The sequence below is a fragment of the Corticium candelabrum genome, chromosome 18 (genome assembly GCF_963422355.1).
Source record: "Corticium candelabrum chromosome 18, ooCorCand1.1, whole genome shotgun sequence".
Lineage (NCBI taxonomy): Eukaryota > Metazoa > Porifera > Homoscleromorpha > Homosclerophorida > Plakinidae > Corticium > Corticium candelabrum.
Window position 1 is genome coordinate 2,092,258 of NC_085102.1, and position 24,519 is coordinate 2,116,776.

The 24,519-nt window shown below is 42.2% G+C and overlaps 1 protein-coding gene across 2 annotated transcripts; it reads left to right on the forward strand.

The window, feature by feature from the left end:
* The first annotated feature begins 187 nt into the window (after nt 1-187).
* Nucleotides 188-24,350, forward strand: LOC134193827 (alpha-1,6-mannosylglycoprotein 6-beta-N-acetylglucosaminyltransferase A-like). 2 transcript variants are annotated; one of them, XM_062662669.1, is made up of 19 exons: nt 188-473; nt 536-805; nt 857-912; nt 2,354-2,443; nt 2,697-2,780; nt 2,848-3,015; nt 8,592-8,761; nt 11,237-11,368; nt 13,627-13,769; nt 13,831-13,949; nt 20,155-20,223; nt 20,284-20,379; nt 20,476-20,559; nt 20,668-20,730; nt 20,792-20,908; nt 21,900-21,974; nt 22,033-22,132; nt 23,879-23,936; nt 23,996-24,350. In XM_062662669.1, the coding sequence occupies exons 1-19, from the start codon at nt 212-214 to the stop codon at nt 24,192-24,194; spliced, it is 2,355 nt and encodes a 784-aa protein (XP_062518653.1). In that variant the 5' UTR covers nt 188-211; the 3' UTR covers nt 24,195-24,350. The 2 variants fall into 2 exon arrangements, with proteins under 2 accessions (XP_062518653.1, XP_062518655.1); XM_062662671.1 differs by having other exon boundaries at nt 536-796.
* Nucleotides 24,351-24,519: the final 169 nt, after the last annotated feature.

Consider the following 24,519-nt stretch of genomic DNA (forward strand, 5'->3'; position numbering starts at 1 on the left):
CAAACAGCTGCTCTCAATAGCTGGTTGACCGTAAAACCAAGATCTGGATGAGAGTTGGCGAGGTCTAGCAAAAGCTTGTAAGCGACAACAACTTCGGTCATTGCTGTAGGCCTAGTCCAAAACTAAACATCCGGGACTAGACGTTGTTCTACCTTTATTCCCGTACAAAGTTTCTGAATGAGGAAAATCGACTCACCGTTGCCGCCCGGAGATGAAGTTCCGGAAGTATATGACTCGAAACCGATTTCTGGTCTTATGGATGTTCTCATCTGTCGTTCTTGTTGCATTCGGCTTCATGGCGACCAATCACTACGCTGCGAATCTTCCTTTCATTACCTCTAACGAGCCAGCCGACCTCGAACGCCAGTTGATACGGAGAATTGATAGTTTGCAAGGAGAGAGGGTATCACTAAGAGATGAGCAGGTGGCTGGACGCCTTCTGTGGCTCGTGGAAAGCATGCAGGGCTTGAAAGGTAAGTTCGCAACCAGCTGATATCCGCAAATGTGTGGCAGACCGCGCGTACGTGTCTAACAGACGTACAAGCTGAGTTGGCAGCAAACGTCACACTGCTGCTTACGAGATTACGACTTTTGGAGAGAGAGAAAGCGAAGGTGCACGGAGGGCACGTTGACACGTTGCAGCGTGCCAAGTCTGTTGTCGTCCCGAGTCATATGACGACTGACGTCAGCCAAAATGAGAAAGTAAAGGAGAGTGAGAGAGTAAAGGAGAGTGAGAGAGTAAAGGAGAGTGAGAGAGTAAAGGAAGTTGAGAGTCAGAAGAGTAAACAAAACGACGGTGCGGCAAGTAAAACTGTAGAGCTAGCTCTACGTGGGCAACAGTAACGTCTTGTTGTAGGGTCTTGCTTGGGACCATTTTCGGATAGATTTCCTCACTGCGAGGGCAAGATGAAGGTTGGTTTACTTTTGGGCTATGTATCTAGGATACTGTAGTATGATTTTATAAGAACGTCATGCAGTTATTGTATACCGTACACGTGGGAAGAACCTGGTGGGCGTGGTGTTTGCTGAATTTCTGCCACTAAGGGGGTGTATTTCTTTATTCTCTTCTGCATTATGGGTAGAGTTCGTATAGCTTGTCTGGTAGAGTTTTGGAAGAGCTGAAGGTGTCAGTATATATATATATATATATATATATTCATATATCAGAACAAATTAATTCTCGATCACTTCAAATTTATAAGATGTGAATTTTAAACTTTTACAGAAGTAAGTTTGCATACATTTTATTATCACCACAATAAGTGGTTTAATTATGACAATACACAACTCATTCTCACCTAAGATGGCCATGTACTGTACATATGACAGGTATGGGGAGGGCATTTGTTGTTAATGGACATCTAAGTATAGGTTATAGACCTTCTGGCGAGTGTATAAACGAAATACACCCACCCCGCTCCGCCCACAAGTTGACACCAGGGCTTCAGAGTGTATTTGTTTATACATTTGCCAGAAGGTCTATAACCGCCTTGTAGCACCCAGCTGAGGCGTTGATATCATTGTACAAACAATTTAGGTCTTGATAAACCAGTAGCCCCAGGCAGTTATAAGGCCTGATTTATTGACCAGTCAATATGTAGCAGAAGTGGAGTATGTCACTTATTGTAAGCAAATACTGGACACTGATTGGCGCAGACGAAGCTAGGGTGCTACAAGGTGAGAATTAGCAGAGTTGAGCCACTTATTGCTGTGAATATGAAATATATGCAAAGTGACTTCTGTGTAAGTTTAAATTAATGTTTCATGACTTTGAAGTGACTGAGAATGAATTTTTCATATGTTATGAACAACAAATTTGGTTTAATTAGATAATGCCATTTGAGTACTGATTAATTTGAAGTGACAGAATGCCAATTTGATATGACTACTAACATATTAAATTAATAAACAAGATGCATCTTGAAGTGACTATCAGCACAGTTGATCCAACATAGTGCAAAGTTGATGTGACTACTTGAGAATTTGATCTGGAAACTGTGTAGAGCAACACACTACCAGCCATTGAAGCAGTGGCGTCACGTAATAGGGGCTAGAGGGGGCTTAAGCCACACCACTTTTCGAGGGCATTTTCAATTTTTTAATATCAAAGACTGGAGCCGAAGTCTCAGCAGCGAGTCAGCCCCACCACTTTTTGCGCCCACGCAATGCCGCTGCATCGAAGTACTAAAATGAACTGTTTGAGTTTGGTGGTAAATTGCCACAATTAATAATACAGTGGACTCACTTTTATGTAATTTCTGGTACAGAATCAAAAGTTCTGTTGCATGTGCAGTAAGATTGTTCTTGAAATGTATGGATTGGCTGTAATAAGGTGAATTGTTATGTTTTTCAGTGGATGAGAAACTTTTGGAAGTCTGATCAATGCTATGCAGAGAATGGAGTGAATGGCTCTGAATGTTCATTTCAAATTTACCTCAGTGAGGTTGGTTTCTTGTATTATATTTCACTGCACGAGGTAGACAGACAGACGACACACAAACACACACTGACACAGACACACTGACACAGACACACACACACACTGACACAGACACACACACACACACACACACACACACACACACACACACACGCGCGCGCGCACGTGCGTGCTGCTTATAAACTGCTAATCAAAGTCGTATTGAAAGTCTTGTTAAATACTGTATACTCATCTGCTGGTTTATTGCAAATTCCAGGTAGAAGATTTCTGTCCTCACTTGGCATCTCGTTTGCAACAGAAACCTAAGAAGGTACATGTGCCAAAGCAGACAAGTCGAGAAGTCAGGACATAGCCCTTCCTTCCATGTATCATTGTGTGTTTACTACACAGTTGTGTCATTTGTATAGAGAACGATAGTCAACACTGACCTTCAAGCTCTATTGACATTGCTGAAGGATGAGAAATTGGCGTGGATTAGGACGAGGATTACTCACATGTGGCCGGACTGGCAAAAGTCAGCCAACATATTAACAACCAACCCTAAACATAATCTACAGAATAGACCTGTCAAGGAGGTTAGAACATACATAGTTGTGTTTTTGTGATATTTGAGGACAAAAATTTATGCACATTTTGCATGCAATGTTATGGGTATGCTTACCTTCAATTCATCTTGTTGTCTTCACTAGAACAGGGAGTAGTACAATGGTTATTTATGTTGAGAGTTTTGGGGGCATTAAATGATCTAAACTAGAAGGATACCTGTCGTAGCCGAGAATCTCTATTAGTACAAATATCATAAGGAAGTGGACGATATGGTACGGCTACCTACCCACATATCTACAGTAGGCTAGCTACCTCTTATCTTCAGGTAATTTGACTCTGTTTCCCTAACTTTTACTTCATTTATTTTGAGGAGGTCCTATTGCCACAAATACATTGTCACAAATTGGTCAATTGTAGGTAATGTTGATGCAGACTCGGGGATCCAGTGGTGTGTGCTTGCACTGGCAGGGCCAGCAGAGCACTCCAGATGTTGAGTCGGCCAGGTCTTATGTGGCCTCGCCCCCGCCCACAGTGAACATAAGAAATAGCTAATTTATTTAATCACTTGAACCGATATCTCTAGAAGTTCTCGCCAAACGCCTGTTGGTGGAAGTTCCATTTTCAAGAGTTGGGTAGGCCATTGAATGGCCCATCTGGACCACCTTACTCCACCTGCCCTGTGTAGCAGTCTTGTAGGAAGACATTGCTATACAGAGAGACACACAGGCACAGTAGAGATTTAAAGGTGCCCGCTCACGAATTCACGTGCATGTGCAGACACACCCACGCAAACTTGAAATCGTGCCTTTATCCACACATTTACCAGTTTGAGATAGCTTGCTGTTGAGCGACAAAGCGATTTCTCGATCTTTTCCTTGTTGCACGTGACCCGAAAATCGGTCTGGACTTTGTGGCCAGTAGCTATAATAATGATAGATGCGCGATCCACGTTGTCGGCGGTGTCCGACACCTCTTCATGGCTACTTTCACTTTCCGAGTTTTGGATGCCATCATGATAGTGCGATAATGCTCTGGTTTCCACCCATTTCCGGGTCACGTGCAACAAGAAGATGATCGACAAAGCACTTTGTCGTTCAACAACAAGCTCTTTCAAGATTGTAATGGTAGATGTGTAAATAAAGAACCTAAGACACTTGTCGATAGCTAGTCTCGTGTAGCCAGACTCCTTTCCGCCATGTCATCCTTCCGTGCGAAATGGGGTCTGGTGAACAGCCTTTGATGTCGCTGTGTGACGTAGCCAGAAATCGGCTATCTAAAGACCAGATTTGGTGTCTTAAATGCTTCACTAAAGACCAGACTGGTATGCATGCAGTGCAATCCTATCTCATTAGCTTCTCTTGTTTTGTAGAGAACAACTCGAAGACTACAGCTAGATTCGTTGCTGTGTGTGGAATCTGCATATGTCTACAGCAGCAATTAAATGTGGCTGTGGGAACATTGACGTCGGCAGGCTCGACCTCGTACGTCTAGCGTTGTGCGCTTGTGTCACAATGGCGACTGAATGCGAACGTACTCGATGCTGTTTGCTGTTTTGACGTCTAAAGCGACCGCGGACAGTCCAGAGTGAGCGATATTTGGTCCTGGAATTGAAGGGCTTGGAGCTGCATGACGTCATCGAAACATGATGAGTCGTCTTTCACTCATGTGTTTTGTGCATTGCTTTACATCAAGTACGTTCGCATTCAGTCTTCGTTGTGACACAAGCGCACAACACTACGTACGACGTCGATCATGACAGATTGCCTAGGAAATGGAAGCCTGTCAATGTCAAATGTTCCCACGGCCGCGTTTATTAATTGTTGCTATAGACATTCAAATTTCACAAACAGCAACGACTCGAGCTGTAGTCTTTGAGTTGTTCTCTACAAAACAAGAGAAGCTAATGAGATAGGATTACACTGAGTGCATACCAGTCTGGTCTTTAGTGAAGCATTTAAGAAACAAAATCTAGTCTTTAGATAGCCGACATCAAAGGCTGTTCACCAGACCCCATTTCGCGTGGAAGGATAACGCAGTGGAAAGGGGTCTGACTACGTGAGACTAGTCGTTAGCTTTACATTATCAATTGATTAGATTCCTATTCGGTTCAAGCTACAGCTAATTGAGCAGAATTTTTTTGAATATAGATATAGACCCAAAGGTATATAGTTTTGTTTAGACGAGGTCTGTGCTCAGAATGAGTCACTCACATCACTATATTTATGAACTACAAGCTGAGTAGCTCGTTTTTTGCACTGGCAAATTAATTAAGTTAATTGACACATTGTCACATATACCTACACTCCTATTCTTGGGTGGGACCACACAAAATCTCAGAGAACCTGTTCGGCAAGTGACCAAATCACGTCTAAAGTTGCAAGCTATTTGACAGATATGTTGGACTCCATCACTTCCAAGATGAAGCTGCAGGAAACAGGTGTAGCAGGCATGGTAGCCATTTGACGAGCATATAGCACATGGGTCTATTTCATAAAGACCCAGATATACAAGTACCTTGCCTGAATTTGAGCTTTAAGGCATTGCCTTACCTCATAATTAATCACTTGTTTACATTAAAAGCCATATTGAGCCAGCCTCTGTTCACATAGCACTCTCAGAAAGTGCATTAGCGGAGGCATTGCGTTACCTCATAATTACTCACTTGTTTACACTAATAAAGCCATATTGAGCCAATCTCTGTTCACACAGCACTCTCAGAAAGTGAACTAGCCTAGGCATTGCGTTACCTCATAATTAATCACTTGTTTACACTAATAGAGCCATATTGAGCCAGCCTCTGTTCACATAGCACTCTCAGAAAGTGTACTAGCCGATCTGGTGACAGGTGTTTTCCTAGGCCACGATGCTAGATGGTCTGTCCATTTTGTCATTTGTACAGGCAAAAGGAAAGATGTATTTATGTTAGAAAAATGTGTAGGATGTCGCCTAGACGTTATTGCTGCTGTAGCTCTTGGTAGGAATGGTTATATGACATGCACAGCTGGACACTCATCTTATTATTGAGTAACTCTGCAATTATTGAGTAACTCTGAGTATTGCTGATTGCCATTTATTTAGCTCAACTTTTTATCAGGTACCACCCCCAGAATCACTTTACAGACTAACTAATTACATTACATGCAGTACTCCTTTTATTTTCTGGGGAAACCCTGGGTGGGTGTGTTTTCTAGTGCTAAATATATTTGGTGGTGTGTCCTGTAAAAACATTTGCACTACCTTGATCTCAGATCAGTCACTAGTCGCTCTGTTTCTTCTCAAACAATCGAATGCTGAAATATGCGTGATGTCTAGAAAAGCTGTTCGGTGCAAGAGAAGATTTCATAGGCTAGTTGTTTTCTTCAATTTGGACTTATGCACTATATTTTTCTCGCAAATCAATGAGATACGCAATTTCATGTTTGATCATGTCACACTCTAATTCACTACAGCGTGGCAGTGTGGCACTGTGCCATACTCCAGCAGGAGTACGCCAGGCTCAGAAACGGTAGATACTAGTAGGAGTCCAAAGTCTTACAGCAAAGAAATGTTTCAGAATTCCTTACTGCAGTAGTTCCCCTCTTGGATGACCACCCTTGTAAGCGACCACCTTTTGTTTACGACCAGTTTGGCTTGGCACCGACGAAATTTGTATTGCATGTAACTCTCTTAAGCGACCACTCCTCTAACGCGACCAGCAACCGCCAAAGTACCCTCAAAGTTGTCACGCGTCCCCGCTTTGAACGACCACTCAAAATGCCTGTTTCCGCCACTGCACAGATACCTCCGGGTATGTACAACGAAAGGACTGTCGTCATGATCAACCAGCACATGTGCTTACGGAAGTAGTCGAATGTCGTCTCGAAAATGCAAGATCCTAGCCATTCATGAAAAGGATAGCTGTGCTGGACATGATAAAAGAAGGCCATTCGTGTTGCTCAATTGCTGAAGAAGATCTTGGCGTAAGTAAGACACAAATTCAAGGAATTGTAAGGAACAAAAAGAGCATTAGAGAGCAATGGGAAACCGGAAGTCGAGCAGAGATGAAGAAGTACAGCAAGGTTAGAAAGTTGTTGGGAGTGGTTTACTTCGGCGCGGGCAAACAACATTCCGATAAGTTAATTAAGTGGCCGCATTATCCAAGAATGAGCCCTAATGTATACTGAGCAGTTGGGTCACAGTTCCTTTTCTGGCTCTAACGAATGGTTGGATCGTTGAATGAAGCGACACAATGTTTGATTGGCGTGCCTTTCAGGCAAAGCGGCAGATGTGATCCCTACCGTTGTAGCTGATTGGCGCCAAAGATTGCTGCCAATTCTTGAGGGGTATGACTTGAATAATGTTTCAATGCTGATGAGACAAGCCCCTGATGAGATCACCTCTTTTGAGAGACCGCTTTGATGGAAACTTAGAGGTGGTCGTCCAAGAGGGGAATTACTGTACTGAAACACAATAACATATTACTTAGTAATGGTGAAAATAGCCACAAATCTGGGCTCTTCCAAAATAACGCAGAATGATACCCTCATTCCAAACGTACACACAAGTGTTGATTGCAGTTGTTGATGCACTGCCTCTGATCGTAGTCCCGGATGCCGTTGCCATGACCCGGAAAGCACATCTCTTCCCCAGGAAGTAGCATCTAGAATCTACTCTAGACTAGTCATGGCTTTATGCGAAGCAACAATAGTGGTCCATGTCAAGTAACGCCTGACTACTGTCTGTTCCCCATAAGTGTGAACTTTGAAAATCATCAATATCTCCGCTGTTTTTGGACTTCCGCGATGATCTCGGTATCGTTAGAAACCGCTAGGGCTGGCATTTCTGTTTATCAAATAATCTAAGCCTTTCCTATAAACGAAACGGAAGGATAATACTTTTGCATATCAAAGACAAATGGGTGGAGCAAAGTTATTATCCAATTATCTTGTAAGACCAACGGATCAGCAACTGTAACCAGTTAAGATAATTGGTGTAACATGGTCCAACTGGAGCAGCTCCTAGTGCTCTAATGAGCACACCTGGTGGGACCTCTACTTCATTACTCACTTCGGAGTTGACACTTACGGTGGAATAGACAGTAGACAGACTTTCTGTAGTTTTGTCTACGAAACTTGTGCATGTGCAATCTATGAACATCGCTAGGAATGGCTTACTGGCGATCAAAGTTGATTTCCTTGCTAGGGCACTTGAACGTATGTTACACACAGTAGCTACCACGCAAAGTTTACCTCACGTGAGGTCGGCTTCATTGTGCATGTCCGACTGTAAAGAGTAGACTCCATGCGTTGTGGACTTGCCCATCCCGCCATGCTCCCGAGAATCTCTAACGAGAACCCTGATCGTGTCACAGTTTAATTCGCATGAGCGACCTTAACGCTGCTAGACTTCCTTTCACTGAGTTGAGCCAGTGTGGCAAGTTTGATGAGGCTATCCCAGCACAGTGCAATGAAATAGATCAAGCCAACCCAGCCCAGCATGCACTGGCCTTGGTATAGGTGCAACTGTGAACGGGGTATAAGAGCAGGTCAATGCTACTGATTTATTGGGGTTTCAAAATTGTAATTTGTTGTAATAAGACTATATTGTTTGTTACTTTTGTGTGTAGATTTATTTATATCTTGGATTGATATCTCAGAAAGCTGGGTTTCAGATTGCTGAGACTGCCTTCCATGGTGGTCCATTAGGAGAGCTGGTTCAATGGGCAGACCTTATTGCATCTTTGTACATTATGGGGCACAAATTGAGAGTGTTATATGAAGTGGACCACATTCAAAGGTAGATGTGGTCATCTTTTTTTGGTTCTGGTTTTTGTTGTATTCAATGTTTTGCTGTTGTGCTAATTTTTGTGAATTGTTGTGTGTGTGTGTGTGTGTGTGTGTGTGTGTGTGTGTGTGTGTGCGCGCGCGTGCATGCATGCGTGTGTGTGTGCGCGTGCATGCATGCGTGTGTGTGTGTGTGTGTGTGTGTGTGTGTGTGTGTGTGTGTTGTGTGTGTCTGTCTGTGTGTGTGTGTGTGTGTGTGTGTGTGTGTGTGTGTGTGTGTGTGTCTGTCTGTGTGTGTGTGTGTGTGTCTGTGTGTGTCTGTGTGTGCAGTGATGGGATAACAGTCAGCCATTAGCCAAATGCCAACCAGCTAGCCTGGAGGGCCCATCGAACCTGTACTGGCAGACCATTGCGGCCGGCCATTGAAGTACCGGTTATTGAGATGAGCACTTCATCCCAGTGGTACAGTGATTTTTTTACTGTTGTCAACAGCCTCAAGCTCTGTAATTTCTCGCATGGCAAATCGGCAAGTGTCAAGAGAAACATTTTTCAAGTGGCAAGGTACCTTTGAGAAGGAGCACCAGCCATGTCTTTGCTGCAGAGCAAGTTAGGTGAACAAGCTTCACGTTTTGTCGACTGTTTGGTGTGACGTTTGCCACAGATGTGAGGACACTATCAAAACTTTTCTAAAGCCTGGATTAAAGGCCCCATCAACCATAAGATTGTGGAGCATGCTCAAAGCAATCAATGTAAAGTAATTAAGAAGCCGTGATGAACCTACGGCAGGAGCTGTCAAGTAAAAGGCAGGAACCAATCACTGCATATTGCTGGTTATTTAAGAATGTTTGTGTCTAGCCAGAGGCTGCCGATGGTCGATCAATGTCTGTTTTGATCGGCCATATGTCTGGTGTCAAGCAAAATGTTATCTCGATCACTGGTGTGTGTGTCTGTCTGTCTGTCTGTATGGAGAGGCTAGTTTCTGATTCCAGTAATCTGTTTTTTTGTTTTTTGTCTGTTTGTTTGGCACTACACTACTAGTTTCCTGTTTCTCAGTGCTTATCTGTATACTGTAAATCCACAAATTTTTGTACACATCTAATTTCGTACATTTGACCAGAAGACTTTCGTGCGCATCTTATTTTCGTACGGGCTTTTACTGACAATCTTAGCGCATGCTAGCACAGTAACTGTTTCATTCCACATGATCGTCGCGTCGCTCGTCATTTATGAGTTCTAAGCTAAAGCAAAGTGGTATCCATGTGTGGCTGATGTCGAAAGATAAAAAAGAACAAGTACCACTACCTAATAGATCATGGCTACTCAACCCAAATCGAGCGACATCCGGGATTTATCAAAACGACATCATAGCTGTGAACGACGGTGTAGAGGAAGCTCTGGATCAAGATAACTCGCCAACTAAGTAGAGAAAAAGAGGGCAGTATCACGTCTACGACTCTAAGACTAGGCTTACCATTGCCCGAGTTGCGGAAGAATGTGGACTGATGAAGGCATGCACTCGTCTGGAGAAATTGTTAGATCACAATGTCAACCGTTCAATCGATTCGCAATGCGTATCGAAAAGAGTTACGAGTGTCGAAGCAACGGCCCGAGGAAATGGTAGAACTAGCAGAAAAGGTGTATTGTTTAGTTAGATTTAGTTTAGAACCAGTGTATTGTTTAGTTAGATATTGTGTTGTGGTACATCATCAACATTGCTAATTGCTATTAGTAATATCAATTTGTCATTTAAGAAAAATTTTAGTATACACTTTAATTTAGTACATTTAGGAGTTACGAACAATACGAAAATAAAATGCATACGAAAATTTGTGGATTTACAGTATATAAAATAGTTGACTTTGCATATGTCGGGTAATCGTGGCCACACTAAAGCCCCGATGGAGGTCAAACTTGGTCAACGATGTGACCATCTTATTAATGGTTAGAATGCTTGACGATTTTCACGTCACCATTTCAGGATGACTTTGAGGCAATTTTTGCTGCATTGGAGGTGTTTAAATAATACTCTTTTATTATAGCACTCAGCTAGTTGAGCTGTTTTGTCATCTTATAATGTTGTTACATTTGTACACATCATACAGACGTTGACATTGCATATATTCATGAAACTTGGCATGTACCTGAAACAGAGCAGTCTTGATGTTTGATAGCATCATCAGTTAAAGAGATTTATCCACCACATTCGGTTTATGTTTGGTATTATTATAATGTGGCTTTGGATTGAACTCTCAGAGACATTGCAAAACAGGAACATTTTGGGAGTGGTACTGTTCTTCTTGCAAACGATTTTCAACAAACACTTCCTGTCATTCCAAGGAATGCTGTACAGACATTTCGTATATTCAAAAGCGTTTGCTAAATATTTTTACTTTTATAAACATTTGCCAACAGAGAACTAAGTGAAATAATCTTTTCTGTTGAAGAATGGGTTGCTCACCTAGTTTGGTATAACTTTGTTTTATTTTAGGTATTTTCGGCGTTCTAAAGTTGCTCCATGTCCGGATCACAGTTCGTCTGACCAGTTTGATATAATATTTATTGACATTGTTGGATTGCGTCAATTCAAGAAAGCCGTTGGTGCAAACTTCATTCAATTTAAGTAAGTAATGTCACTGTTGTGAGCCTGTGTTGATTCAATAGGGTGTGCATAGTTTATGCGTGGTCGTGTGTGCTATATTAGTTTGAATCTGCATTGCAATGCCACTGGTTGATAGGGTTAGCCACCTTACTGGGAGATTTTTACCTTTCTCTCTCAAGCTTAGTTCCAAACTGAGCCGAGTTGAGCCAGCTCAGTTAGTGGGTGTGTCTTGTTGCGAGCTATGTCAGTGCAGGATGGACTCGTGGTTAACCGGACTTTCACGAAAAGTTATCAGACATTCTTGTTTGACTGCTGCAATGACATAGTAATATCAGTGCTAAAGCCATTGACTGACTACTGGGCACAATGTCTTGTCAATTTAAAATTTGTCGGACGTTAATTAAAAACGTCTTGTTGGACAATTCAATAGCTAATTGTTATAATAGTGAATACTGTTTATTACCCAGTCAGTTTTGGCATCATCATCCCCTCTTCATCTGTGGCATATGTAGACGTTGGAACATGCAATCTTTCAATGAACCCTATGCTATGCTAATGGAAGTCTACCTATAGTTGAGTGACTTTGTGCTATCCTGTCAACGTAATCACCTTTAGGATCCTGCAACCGCTGCACACCAGTGCACTACAGATAACGCTGCACGCAAGTGTCAGTGAGTTTCCTAAAGACACGGTGTGACTCAAACGTATGGCACGTAGCTGAATGCTGCATTTGTTGCATTCCAGAGCTAGCCATCAGTACCAGCTCAGAGCCAGCCATTCAGTACCAGGTCAGAGCCGTACGTAACCCTCGTAGCCTCAGCATATGTTGTTGATGTGTAGGCATGCATATACGGGATGTGATGCCTGACACTTGTATACCTGATATGCCATGTTGCTGTCTGCTTGCACGACCTCCAGAAACAGCGATTGTGGATATGACACTGGGATGTGCAAGGATGCGGGTTGTACGTTTGGGTTGCACCAGGGCCGTTGATCTCTCTCAAAGACTCTGAGTTGCACATAAGTTCTTCGACACCTGACACTACCCCACCGGACAAAAATGTCCGGCGAAATCATAAAGGCCAGATAAATGACCAGTAAACGTCAGATGTTTAGCCGTTGTTTTACACACTGTAGTATTAATGATTCTTTTAATGTATTATAAATCTAAATATTTTATGAATATAAAGTATGCGTGCATATTTTCATAAAAGTAATGGTAAACTTTGTGTGTGCAACAAGGCAGAGACGCTGCACAACAAGAAACTCACTTCAGCACTGTCAACATGTTACATTTTCTGCTTGTAGCGTTACGCAACATTTAGACTATGCCAACCCATGAGAGTCACAACTGTAGTCATGTCATATACTCGAACAAGAAACACAATCGTCTGCGTTATTAGACATCCAAATGGCCACCCTTGCTGCATGCCTGGACATATGTGCTGACCTTTTGGTAAGTGCGGCTGGACATGACCATGATTGGTTGGACAAGTGTCTGATGATCGACCGTTAATTAATATCGCACACTGAATGTATGATCATGTGTACAGTAGAAATGCTTGTGAAGCCTTTCCTTGATCATGAATTTGCTGCAAGCTGCTGACGTTTTGCTGCTAACTTCTCATACACTTCTCTGTTTCTTGTGCGTCCTTGTATTTGGACCTGTATGCTGTCTTTGCCCCACAAATCAACAAGGTATACAACATCTTTGCCCTGATCTCGCTGTCTTGTTGAATACCACGCACGACTGGCCGTTAGCCAGCATCGTCCATGTTTACGCGATGCTGTGGCGCTGAGCTGACTTGAGCCAGCTTGACACAAAAGGGACTTGTCTTCTCAGCTACGACTTTTGCTTTCAATGCAAAATGCCAGTACAACTTCCCATGCGATGTACTGCTTGTGTAGAGAGTCAACTGCCAAAAATCTTTTGCTGCAGTATTGTGCTGAGCATCACTGAACCGTTTAGAGAATTAAATCACTTTGGTAGAATGATTAATTAAACAAATAATTAAATCAAAAATGACTAATATCGTGCATCAAACCTTGAAAAATTGTGATTTTAAAAAATATGAAAAATTAATATTTTTAAAGCCTCATAAAGTCTTAGTCTCGAAGAAATGTTAGAAGCAGTACGGTATGTTTTTGGAATGCTTCATCGACAGTCTAGTACTTGTGGAGAGCATTGTCTAATAGCTTTGTGTTTGTTGGTCATTTGTTGTATTTACGTGTGTATATATATATATATATATATATATATATATATATATTATTCGTAGGTGTCGATTTCGGGTTTTAGACTCATTTGGCACAGAGCCCGAGTTCAATCTTGCCAGCTATAAACGACCGGGTGAGCATGGAGAATGGGGAACAGTTTGGGGAAACTGGAATTTCAATCCTCGTCAGTTTTGGACAATGTTTCGTAAGACTAATGGTGACGTTTGATGGTGCATGTTGAGTTGAGTTCGTTTATTTGTGTGTAGCTCACTCTCCCGATAACTCTTTTCTTGGTTTCATTGTGGATCACAAAATGACGAGTATGGATAAAAGAGTAAAGAAAAGGCAGGCTTTGGTATATGGAAAAGAACTCGACATGTGGAAGGTACTACTTTGGACTTTGGGTATGATGTGCACGCACATGAACACACACACACACACACACACACACACACACACACACACACACACACACACACACACACACACACACACACACACACACACACACACACACACACACACACAAGTACAGAGCAGAATATAAGGAAATTTTTTTGTCCGGACAAAGGTTTGCCAAATGCACGCCCATTTAGACCACACCCATTCTATAAATTTTGAGACCACAAACAACACTTTATTTCTAGTATTTGACATATATACAAAGCATGACAATAACCAGAACAACTTTAAGACAACATACCTGCAAGGCAATCTTTTATTGCATTACAATAAAGTGAAAAAAATTATGGAACCTCAAAAGGCAAACTTGAAAGTGCACTGTAATTATAAGACAATAGCAGAACATTAACAGGCAAACCTAGCACAACCATGTGCAAAATCTTATTCAGTCAGACCTTCTGACAAACTGTTTGTAGACGCGGTCTTAGAGGATTATGCCACACGTACTTCCCAGTCATCTAAACTAAAGCAGCTAGTGCTATCGTCTTGGGTCTACTCTCCAGTTTTCCTTGCTCTGTATTGCTTTCTGCAACCTTGATTAGGACAGCAGTCGGTCTTGCATTGTTCCCACAACAGCTGAATAGTGGCTTCAGCGTGAAAGTATTGAAGTGATGGTCCTTCATGGTATACTTCCATAAGGTCAGACAAGGTGGTGTTGCTCATGTTGGTGCGCCGGTCTGTCTTGATCAGTTTCAGCGACGAAAACATCTTTTCAACATGTGTGGTAGTAAAGGGAAGACTACTATTATATGTCTGGACAGGTGTGAAGTATGTACCACACAGGCTCATAGCACACCTTGCTGATGTGCAGATATTTTCTAGCATAAGGCACTACCTCCTCAACATGAAGAGCAAGAATATTAATTAACCCCTATGCTTTCTAATGGTTTGGCAAAACGAACAGCAAGAGCTTCTATAGCTTCTCTAACCTCTACATTACCATCAACATTCTAGTCTTCACTATCTTGCTCAGAAGTTTGAACATTAGGTTTTCTTTGCCATGTTTGGGTCACCGGTGTCAAGAAAGGCAATTATATGACAAAGAAGTTTTGGTGTCACACCAACCTAGTTGCTCTTTCATTTATTATCAAGGCATACTAAATTGGTAGTCACCTTTTCTGCATAGTTACTTAGTGTGCTGACAGAATAGTTTGCCAAGGGGGCTTCTTGAAAGAAACCGTTTAGAATCTTTCTAGAACGACTGGAATTTTTGAAGAAACAGCAGTTACTGCTATGGCTTCAACAAGTTTGACAATGACAAGAAAGAAAACATTCACAAATCAGGATGTTTGATTACTGTCTTGGGGACGATGTTTCTACCAATTCATGTCCTCATATTTGGTGCCGTGCTATGTGCATTCTAGGTGGAAAATTGTATTTTATGGCAACTAGTGTCTCAGTAACCTGCCTCACCACTTCGCACAAAAGCTTACTGTCTATGACCGAATGAGTGTGAACTTTGAAAATCTGTAATATCTCTGCTGATTTTTGGTCCTTCGTGATCTCGAATCGTTAGAAACCACCAGGTCTGGCATCTGATTAGTAAATTATTTAAGCCCTTTCTACAAAGGAAACTAAAAGATAACACTTTTTGCAAATCAAGGACATATTAGCCAAATAGAAATGGTTATTATTCAATTATCCTGCCAGATCAACTGATCATCAACTGGAACCACTTAAGATAAATTGTTGTAACATGCTTTAATGAGCACACCTGGTGTGACCTGTACCTCATTACTCACTCTACCAGGGATAGAAAGATAGTAGATGTACCACAAGAAAACATACTCTCTGAAGCCTGGTTCACAATATGATGCCGACGCTCAGCTGAGCGCCAAACTTCAAAGAAACCTCCTCGACATCGGCGGCATCCTTTGATGTTGACGCCGACATCGACGCTGGAATAGGATTCATTTCTATTCCAGCGTCGACGTCGGCGTCAATATTGTGAACCAGGCTTTATAGTGCACATAGTCTGACTTATGAGTGTCTGGATCATGCCATTTGGGTGTGACCGTTCGAGTAACCAATGTACGGACAACACAATATATGGCCTTGTTTTGACGGGACAATGTCCAGTGTCCGGGCATTATATTCCTCTCTGCAAGTACGATATGTAGTACAGTCCAGGGCTCGAAAAATAGGTCATCAAGTCGCCATTTGCCGAGTTAAAATTTTACAACTGACGACTAACATTGTAAATACACCAGCAGTGTAAGTTGACAAACTGGTCATATCCCGGATAATGAAACTGGGAGTGCGAGAGGCATGTCTATATCAAACGCGATCCGTAGAACAACTGCTGCATCTCAGGATTCCAACAGCGTAAAGGCATGAAGTTTAAGAGAGCACGTGAAGAAGTGCAGACAATGGTAAATCCTGTACACACACTAAGTCAATTAGCGATCACTATTGTCTTCCATGCCCCCTCAAAGATTTCTACAGTCAGTAACTCTGCAACACGTTGTTTCCATTGGCATTGGATACTTTGGTTGCATGCCATTGTGGAGTACAGAATACTGCGCTGGATGCTTGCGCTGCACTGAATTTTAGAATGCCAAATAGAAAAAGAGTTTTAAGAAATGATGGCAATAGCTTGCTAATCAAATCAAATCGGCTAACACCCTCGCTGGACAGTCCTAGTAGCTGTCAAATCTACGCAGCTAAAACTCCCATGTACCGTTGCATGCTCAGAAATCCCAACATCAATAATCCTAATTTTTGTAAACTAAATGGTGGTAATACTAAACCCCATGATTGATATCGACATGAGATCCTAGACTAAATTTTGATGACCTAAAAATTTTTGGAAACTTGTCAAATGACAACATTAACTATTTAGACTGATATTGTTAGCCCTGGTACACAAACAAGCTTATTGCATTCCACTATGTAATTCAAGCCCTGAGGCTTGTATTTGGAAGCAGTGGACAGAGTAAACTTGGTGTAGGTGACCAATGCAGAAAATTTTGACAATTTTTATCTTAACCAGCCACGAGTCAGCCTTTCCCAATTGGGCAAAATGCCGGTGTAACAGAACAAATCGTCTCCCATCCCAAAGCCCAAAGGACAGTCTATTTCGTCGGCATTTGGCCCAAAGTGTCCTCCATGTCAAATTGTCCACCTAAATGTAAAAAGTTTACAGGGAGATATGATTTCTGTTCTGTGTCTCTCAGCTATGCCAATAGACATGTATAATCCGTGAGTACAGTTTGTTAGTGTATCACGTGTGCAAGCATGGCGGCGTTGTTCTTGTAATGCCTTACACGCGGAGTATACGTGTTATAGAATGCCTTGCACAAGAAGTACGCGCTTGCTGAAGAATGCTTTGTATAGCGTGTTGTACTCATGGAGTCTTGCTGAATGATTGTATAACAGGCTTTTAGCCCAAGAACGGATCGTAGTCGCCGGCTGGTTATGACTGATATTGTTCTGTGTCTAATGCTTTACAAGCTGCAGGTTTGTATACCGTATTTCTTTAATGAAAGGCTGCAGTGTTTATCTATTAGCCTCGACTTCAACTGCAGCGTTCAAACAAGGTCAGCATTTATTCAAGGGCAGCGTTTATTTTTAAAGACTCCTAAAGGAGCATTCCGGAGATATGCACTAGCTGCTGGCTCTGCCTTTGCTAGCTAATGGGAAATCTATACTAACCAAGTTGGGTATCTGGGCGCTATCTCAGAGCAAACCCAACAGATGTCCATTAAGAACGTTAAGAAATAAACACTGACGGGGCCATTTCAAGAGTTTCGTCTTCCAAATGAAGCGTTTTTGCACGCCATCAGATCATGTGGGCTTTACTGATATAATCACGTTCCCGGAAATGGTCTCTCTGTTGTTTCCGTCGCTCGAAGAATGGTGGAAACCGTCGTGCTACTGTCAGACTGTGTACAAACTGATCTTTTTGTGTGATGTGATTCCATCTGGCAACAATCGAGAGAATTGGCGTTTTGTGAGATTATTTGCCGTTAAAGGGAATGGATGCTGTTGTCGACCGCGTTCTGACAGTTTACGAAGCACTCATCAGTACGCAGCAACACTTTCCACGAACTTCCTCGATCACCAGACCTCACTATTTCGGCTGCGCACTAAAGCTGCGGAGTTCTCCGGAGTGTTTCTTTAATCTAGCTGTGCATTACGAGTGTACACGTTGTAGGTTTGATACATTTTCAAGAGAACAACACCTAGGATACTGGTACACATTTTACACTTTGAGACCAGTGGTGAAACAGTAGCCCAGTAGTCTAAAGCAACGTCTGCCTCTCAGATGCATCCAAAGACGGTGTGTGATTTTTCCTTCAAGCTTTGAGCAATAGATGAAATGTGGCATTTATTCAAGGGTGGCACTTATATACAGTTCATGTCATAATTATTGAGACTCTTTCGGCGGGAGCGTGTCACACATGGCGCCAACTTTTTCTAGCAGCTGTCTGCGAAAACATTCGTTTGCTTTCAGAGTAGGAGAGATGATTTTCTAGATTTGTCTGTTATTCAATAGCAATGTCTAGAAACTGTGCAAGAGTGAGACCAATGACAAAAGTTTGCGCTGTCAATATTTTAGTGCGACCTCCAACGTTTGCAATACATTGATCTAGACAGCTATCGTAAATGTGTAAAATAGTTTTGGATATCGATTGCCTAAGACCCTCCCACACGTTTAGTATCCCGGCTTCCAGTTCTGTATTGTTCTTTGGTCGCTTCTTGTATACTTCGCGTTTCATCCAACTCCATAAATTTTCCATTGGCATCAGGTCCGGTGAGTTGACAGACCAGTCAATAATGTGAACGTTTCTGCTAGCTGAAAATCAATCTTTCGTTCCTCTAGACTTGTCAGCTGGTGCATTGTCCTGTTCTAGCTTCCAACCATTGGGATAGAAAGCATTTGCAGTTTCAAACAAACTCTCATGTAGGATGGATTGATACAGAGTTGAGTTGAGGTTCTCACTAAATCCATTACACCGCTGGTGCTAATGCGTCCTCACACGTTTAGTTTTGTTTTGCTAGTCGTAACAACAGATGTTGGTTTACTGTCTACAAGAACCCAAATACGACGAGAGTTACGATACAATTGTAAGGTGTGCTGAAGATTGTGTTCTGTCAGCTGTCATGGCGGTGGCGCAGACAGCTTTCCAATCTTAGACATCTAGCTGATGACAACGATCTAACTCAGCTGCGTAATGACTCAGAATAGATGCTTTTGTATGCATGGCATGTGTTTCTTGCTATTTGGTGTGTTAGTTTGTAGCCTTATTCTAAATTTACACGAATTTCGGCAAGACTGTACGAAACTGGAACAGTCTCAATAGTTATGGTGCGAACTGTGCTCTCAGCTGTGGCGTTTAAATGAGGGTGGAGTGGAATTGAAGAAATACAGTATTCATTATTACGTGAGTGATTGACGAAAATTTTACGCTACATTTGACTTCACAACGTCCCAGTAACGTAGAAATGAGTTTGGTGGTCTAGATGCCTGTTTAGTTGAGAATAGTCAGCTGGACCAAATGGGCCAAGAGGCAACATAATGGGCTTGGACTGTTCTGTACGCCCAAACAGAATGCTGACCCTGAAATAAGGATTTCAAGATCTGCTAAGGTATACACAACACAAGAACGATAAAAACCTACTGGTACCATAAATACTGTAGCACGCCTGCTACAATGTACCACAGCTACATTAGCTCTTCCTGTGTTAAAAGTCAAACACAAACAGACCATAGGTGTTTGTCTGTGTACATGTGCTTGTACTCTGATGGTGGAAACTCTTTTGAGTGTTCATGTTTTATTTACTGTTAGGAGTGACTGTCTTACAGAGTAGATTGTGCATGTAGAGAGTGTTACTATTTTCACATTGTGTGGAAGGCCCCCCTGATGATGATAGGTTTTCCGTGGAAAATTAAAAGTCATCAATATCATGTCAAATGGCCATGCAGTCTCCTCAATTGGTCGGCCAAGGGCGTCGTTTGCTCGACCATTGGTTGATGGCTGGCTGTTATTTCATGCTCTAGAATGGGCCAGCCAATCTGGTCCAGGGGACTTTAGATGGTGGACCAAATGTTTCATTACACTGGCATTGCTGCCTCTAGCGAAAACCTTATCACATACTTATATACCTTTGCATTGTACGTATAGGATAGTCGTGCTTTTCTCGACATCATCAATCAGTATGCTGAAATTCATGCAACAGTTGGAACCACTAAGGTAACTTGGTGTTCGTTTATTATGTCTACGTGATTACGTATGTGAGTGTGATTGTTGTAGAGTGCTTCATTGGATCCTTCCCTTATTCCAGACTACGTCATAAACCACGGTGTGTTAGATAGAAATGGTATTCAGAACCTTCTCTATGACACTAAGGTATGTTTTGTATGAAAACCAATACCTGACTAATTTTGCACACACTGCTGGAGTCCAAGGCACGACGACGCTTTGTAAACTGATGTGAATATTTAGGTGTTTGTTGGTCTCGGGTTTCCATACGAAGGACCGGCTCCACTGGAAGCGATAGCAAATGGCTGCTTTTTCCTAAACCCCAAGGTTCTACTCTTGATTTCTTAATTAATTAATTGTTAATTAATTATTGTTAATACTTGTTGTTAATAAATAAATACATAAATTAATTAGTGACTAGTGGTTCTGATTTAGTTTGATCCTCCGCATAATCGGGAGAATACCAAGTTTTTCAAGCAGAAGCCGACACTTCGTGCTGTAATGTCTCAACAATGTGTGTGTGTCTGGTGTATTGCTGTAGGCTACCATTTCTGTGTAGTTGACGTCACAACATCCGTATGCCGAAGTATTTATCGGTAAGCCTCACGTTTATACAGTCGATGTGAGTGATACGAAAGCGGTCAAACGAGCGATGGAAGAGATGTTGAACACGAGGGTAATCGACTGCATGTTTGTTGTTGTATGTATTGCTGTTTCTTTGGTTATCATGACTGTGTGTGTGTGTGTGTGTGTGTGTGTGTGTGTGTGTGTGTGGTGTCTGTCTGTGTCTGTCTGTCAATACATATATTTTCATACATCAGCACCATTACAGTCTAATTGTCCAAATACCAGTCCGAAAGCCCACAATGGGCCACACAACAAAACCCAACTACTTATGTCTGCTTCTGTCTGTCTGTTTGTCTGTCTGTCTGTGTGTGTGTGTGTGTGTGTGTGTGTGTGTGTGTGCGCGCGTGTGTGTATGTGCACAATGTGTGTGTGTGCACGCGCGTGTGTGTATGTGCGTGTGTGTGTGTATGTGCGTGTGTGTGTGTGTATGTGCACGTGTGTGTATGTGCACGTGTGTGTATGTGCACGTGAGTATGCGCGTGCGCGCGCGTGTGTGTGTGTGTGTGTGTGTGTGGTGCAATTGCTCAGTTGGTTAGAGTGCATTTGGAGAATGAAAACATTCGGGACATTGCAGGGTTGCAGGTTCGGAGAACTATGGCATAATTTCCTTAAGCAAGAAACTTACACACAATTGCTTCTCTCGACTCAGGAGTATAAATGAATACCTGGTCATTGACTGGGGTGGACATGACTGCTGGCTTGGGCCAAACATCATGCAGCAGGCGAGTACGTGTGGGCCTTGGTGTCCAGTCCCAAAGCTGTGCCATAGTCAGTGCCCCTGGATGACTCTGGCCCTAAGCCTCCACATAGCGCATGGAGACCCTGTATCTAGAAGCAGGGGGAGCTATCTCCGCAACTAACCTTAAGGTTGACGTCATTGGGCTAGGCATTTGTCCATTTGTGTGTGTGTGTGTGTGTGTGTGTGTGTGTGTGTGTGTGTGTGTGTGTGTGTGTGTGTGTGTGTGTGTGTGCATTGTGATTTGTTGGTTCATTGGGTGCAGCAAATGTTTAGATTCAATTTTTGTAATTTTATTCCATAGGCCGATCCGTATCTGCCATATGAATTTACTCACATGGGCTTCTTGGAAAGGATTTCAACATACGTAGGGAACCAAGTACTGCACGACAAAGCATGTTTGTGTAGCGTCCGCAAATGCATTATTATGTGTGTAGGATTTTTGTGATCCCGAACATCGTTGGCCTCCCGAATCTGTACTTGACACATACATTTCGAGAAAAGGACAATCATGCAGAGACGTATGCCAGGAGAATGGTATGATATTAAATGCTCACATACAGTAGTAGTAGCTTGTCAATCCACGTGCTTTCGAACAGCATAGTGAATGGGTCATAGTCTCCAGAGAATGGGGTTAGTGTATTGGCCTCATTTGATTTGTCGTTGACGAGGCACCTTTGTCTATGTAAGTAACCCTTGACATGCATGCTCTTCAATGATTATAGTACTTTGCCAGTCTGTGTGTCTGTTTGTCTATCATTTTGTCTCAGCACAATTTAGTTAAGCAAAATTCTGCTAACTATAAAGATTGCGGGTACTCTAAAGGGTCGTCCATCTTATTTTGGCATTCTCACAAGCATACAAAACGTATGCACTAATACACCCGGATGTGGTAGCTAGAAACCAGGATATTCAAGAAGGCCCTCTAGGAGTAGAAATAGGGTACAGTAGTTAGTACTGTTAAAATGTTTAATATGAGTTTGTAAAGAACTGGTAGTTTTGTTCACCTTCAGTCAATAACAGGCCGTGCATCTACAAACTTTTACAAAAGTATACAGCAAGTGCTATCCTCCCCGCTTAGCGTATGCTTTGTAGTATGCTCTTGAAAATGCCCAAGAATGGATGACCCCTAACTGATTAAAGTCACCAATGGTGTGTGTGTGTGTGTGTGTGTGTGTGTGTGTGTGTGTGTGTGTGTGTGTGTGTGTGTGTGTGTGTGTGTGTGTGCATGCGTGTGTGGTGTGTGTGTGTGTGCGTGTGTGTGGTGTGTGTGTGCGTGCGTGTGTGCGGTGTGTGTGTGTGTGTGTGTGTGTGTGTGTGTGTGTGTGTGTGACAGAAACACTGGTGGAAGCAGTTGGCTATCTATTGTTTTCTGGATGAGAAAATACTTATTTTCTTATTTGAACATCACGATGATTGCTTTTAGTCTTCATAACGATGTGTCGTTTATTGGCGAGGCGTTTATTTCTTGCAGCAACGGACTTATTTTATTCAACTGCTTCTATTCAATGCCTACCTGCCTAAACTAAAATAGCAATAGGTACTTCTTGTACTCATCAATACAGACTACTTGTGCATTTGGCCACGTCATCTTGATTTGTTGTTTCACATGCCAACTGTAGGCTGTCATAGGATCGGTCGTCTTGTAAAAACAAGGAAAGAACCACCCATGTAAATTCTCTTTTTTGAAGTTGTCAGCACCTCAAAGCTGTTTCTGGCTGCCATCCGAGACATCGACATTTGATCACTTTCTTCAACGCAAACAAAACAGTCGCACCATAGTCACTACAGGGCTATACGGGGAGGGGGGCATCCAAAGGGACAGAATCAACATGATCTGTGAATTTGGGGATGTGACAAACCTTTACTTCCTTGACGCAAGCCTTAGACATAGAGTATTTGTTCTGCAGCAAGTCACCAAGTACAGCTTCCCTTTCACACTTGACTACCTTGTGCTTCACTAAAACCTTCCCACCCTGTTTGATGGTGACACTTGACCAAGCCATGTGCTTGAGAAATATGCATGCGTCACATAAGCCACTTGACTTAATGAGGTAATTTTATTTTGTTCTGGCAACAATATTCTAGGTCAGTTGGACCACATTAAACAGCAAATGGAGTTGATGTGGCCTTACCTCTCACTGTCATTCTCTGTTTATTTGGGGGCAGTGTGCTTGTTTTCAGCTCTCTTTATAGTGCGACGTTTAAACGAGGGAACAGAGAATTCTTAACTGTATAGACATCGTGTGTTTCAAATGTGTTCTGTAGAAGTCTGATTCGTAGGTCTGGTGTGTGAACCTGAGCTATTTCATGCCGTCAATAACGCAAATGCCTTTAAGATGTAAGTATCACATCTGTCTCTCTGACGGCAAAATTACTCTCACTTGCCTCTGTCTACAGGTCCCAAGTGACATGCACCAGTTTCACTAACCAGAAGTCGATCACCGTTCCATCGTTTGACGACACCAACTGGTCTTGTTTCCTTCAGTCCGTACCAATGCTGTTTAGTTGCGTCGGCTCTTCACCTACACAACTACGCTTGTGCCCCTGTAGGAAGTATCGCAAAGGACAGGTAGCCCTATGTACAGAATGCTGGTAGTACTCTTTGTAATAGAACGAAAATACCATAGCTTTTGTTACAAGGGTTCAGTTGCGTTTTCAAATAAAGGGAATAACTGGCGTCATAACATGAAATATATATTGCAATAAATGGATGTCGTTGAAGTTGTCTCATTAAGTTACATCGAGAGTTCTGAATGGTAGCATGTCTGACAGCATGGAAGGTCAGTGGATAGTTGGGCCATTTGATTTTTTTGCATTGTAATATTCATGTTTATAATTTTGACTTTCTAGTTTTTAGTTTTAGTTTTCTAATTTCTAATCTAAATCAGTTATTTTAAAAAAATTAATCTTTAAAATTTAAA

Bases quoted from the DNA above. Each gene is read 5' to 3' on its own strand.
- LOC134193827 (XM_062662669.1), top strand. From the start codon at position 212: ATGAAGTTCCGGAAGTATATGACTCGAAACCGATTTCTGGTCTTATGG. The intron at 474-535 runs GTAAGTTCGCAA...CGTGTCTAACAG, and splicing joins AAGCATGCAGGGCTTGAAAG to ACGTACAAGCTGAGTTGGCA. The intron at 2,444-2,696 runs GTTGGTTTCTTG...TGCAAATTCCAG, and splicing joins TTCAAATTTACCTCAGTGAG to GTAGAAGATTTCTGTCCTCA.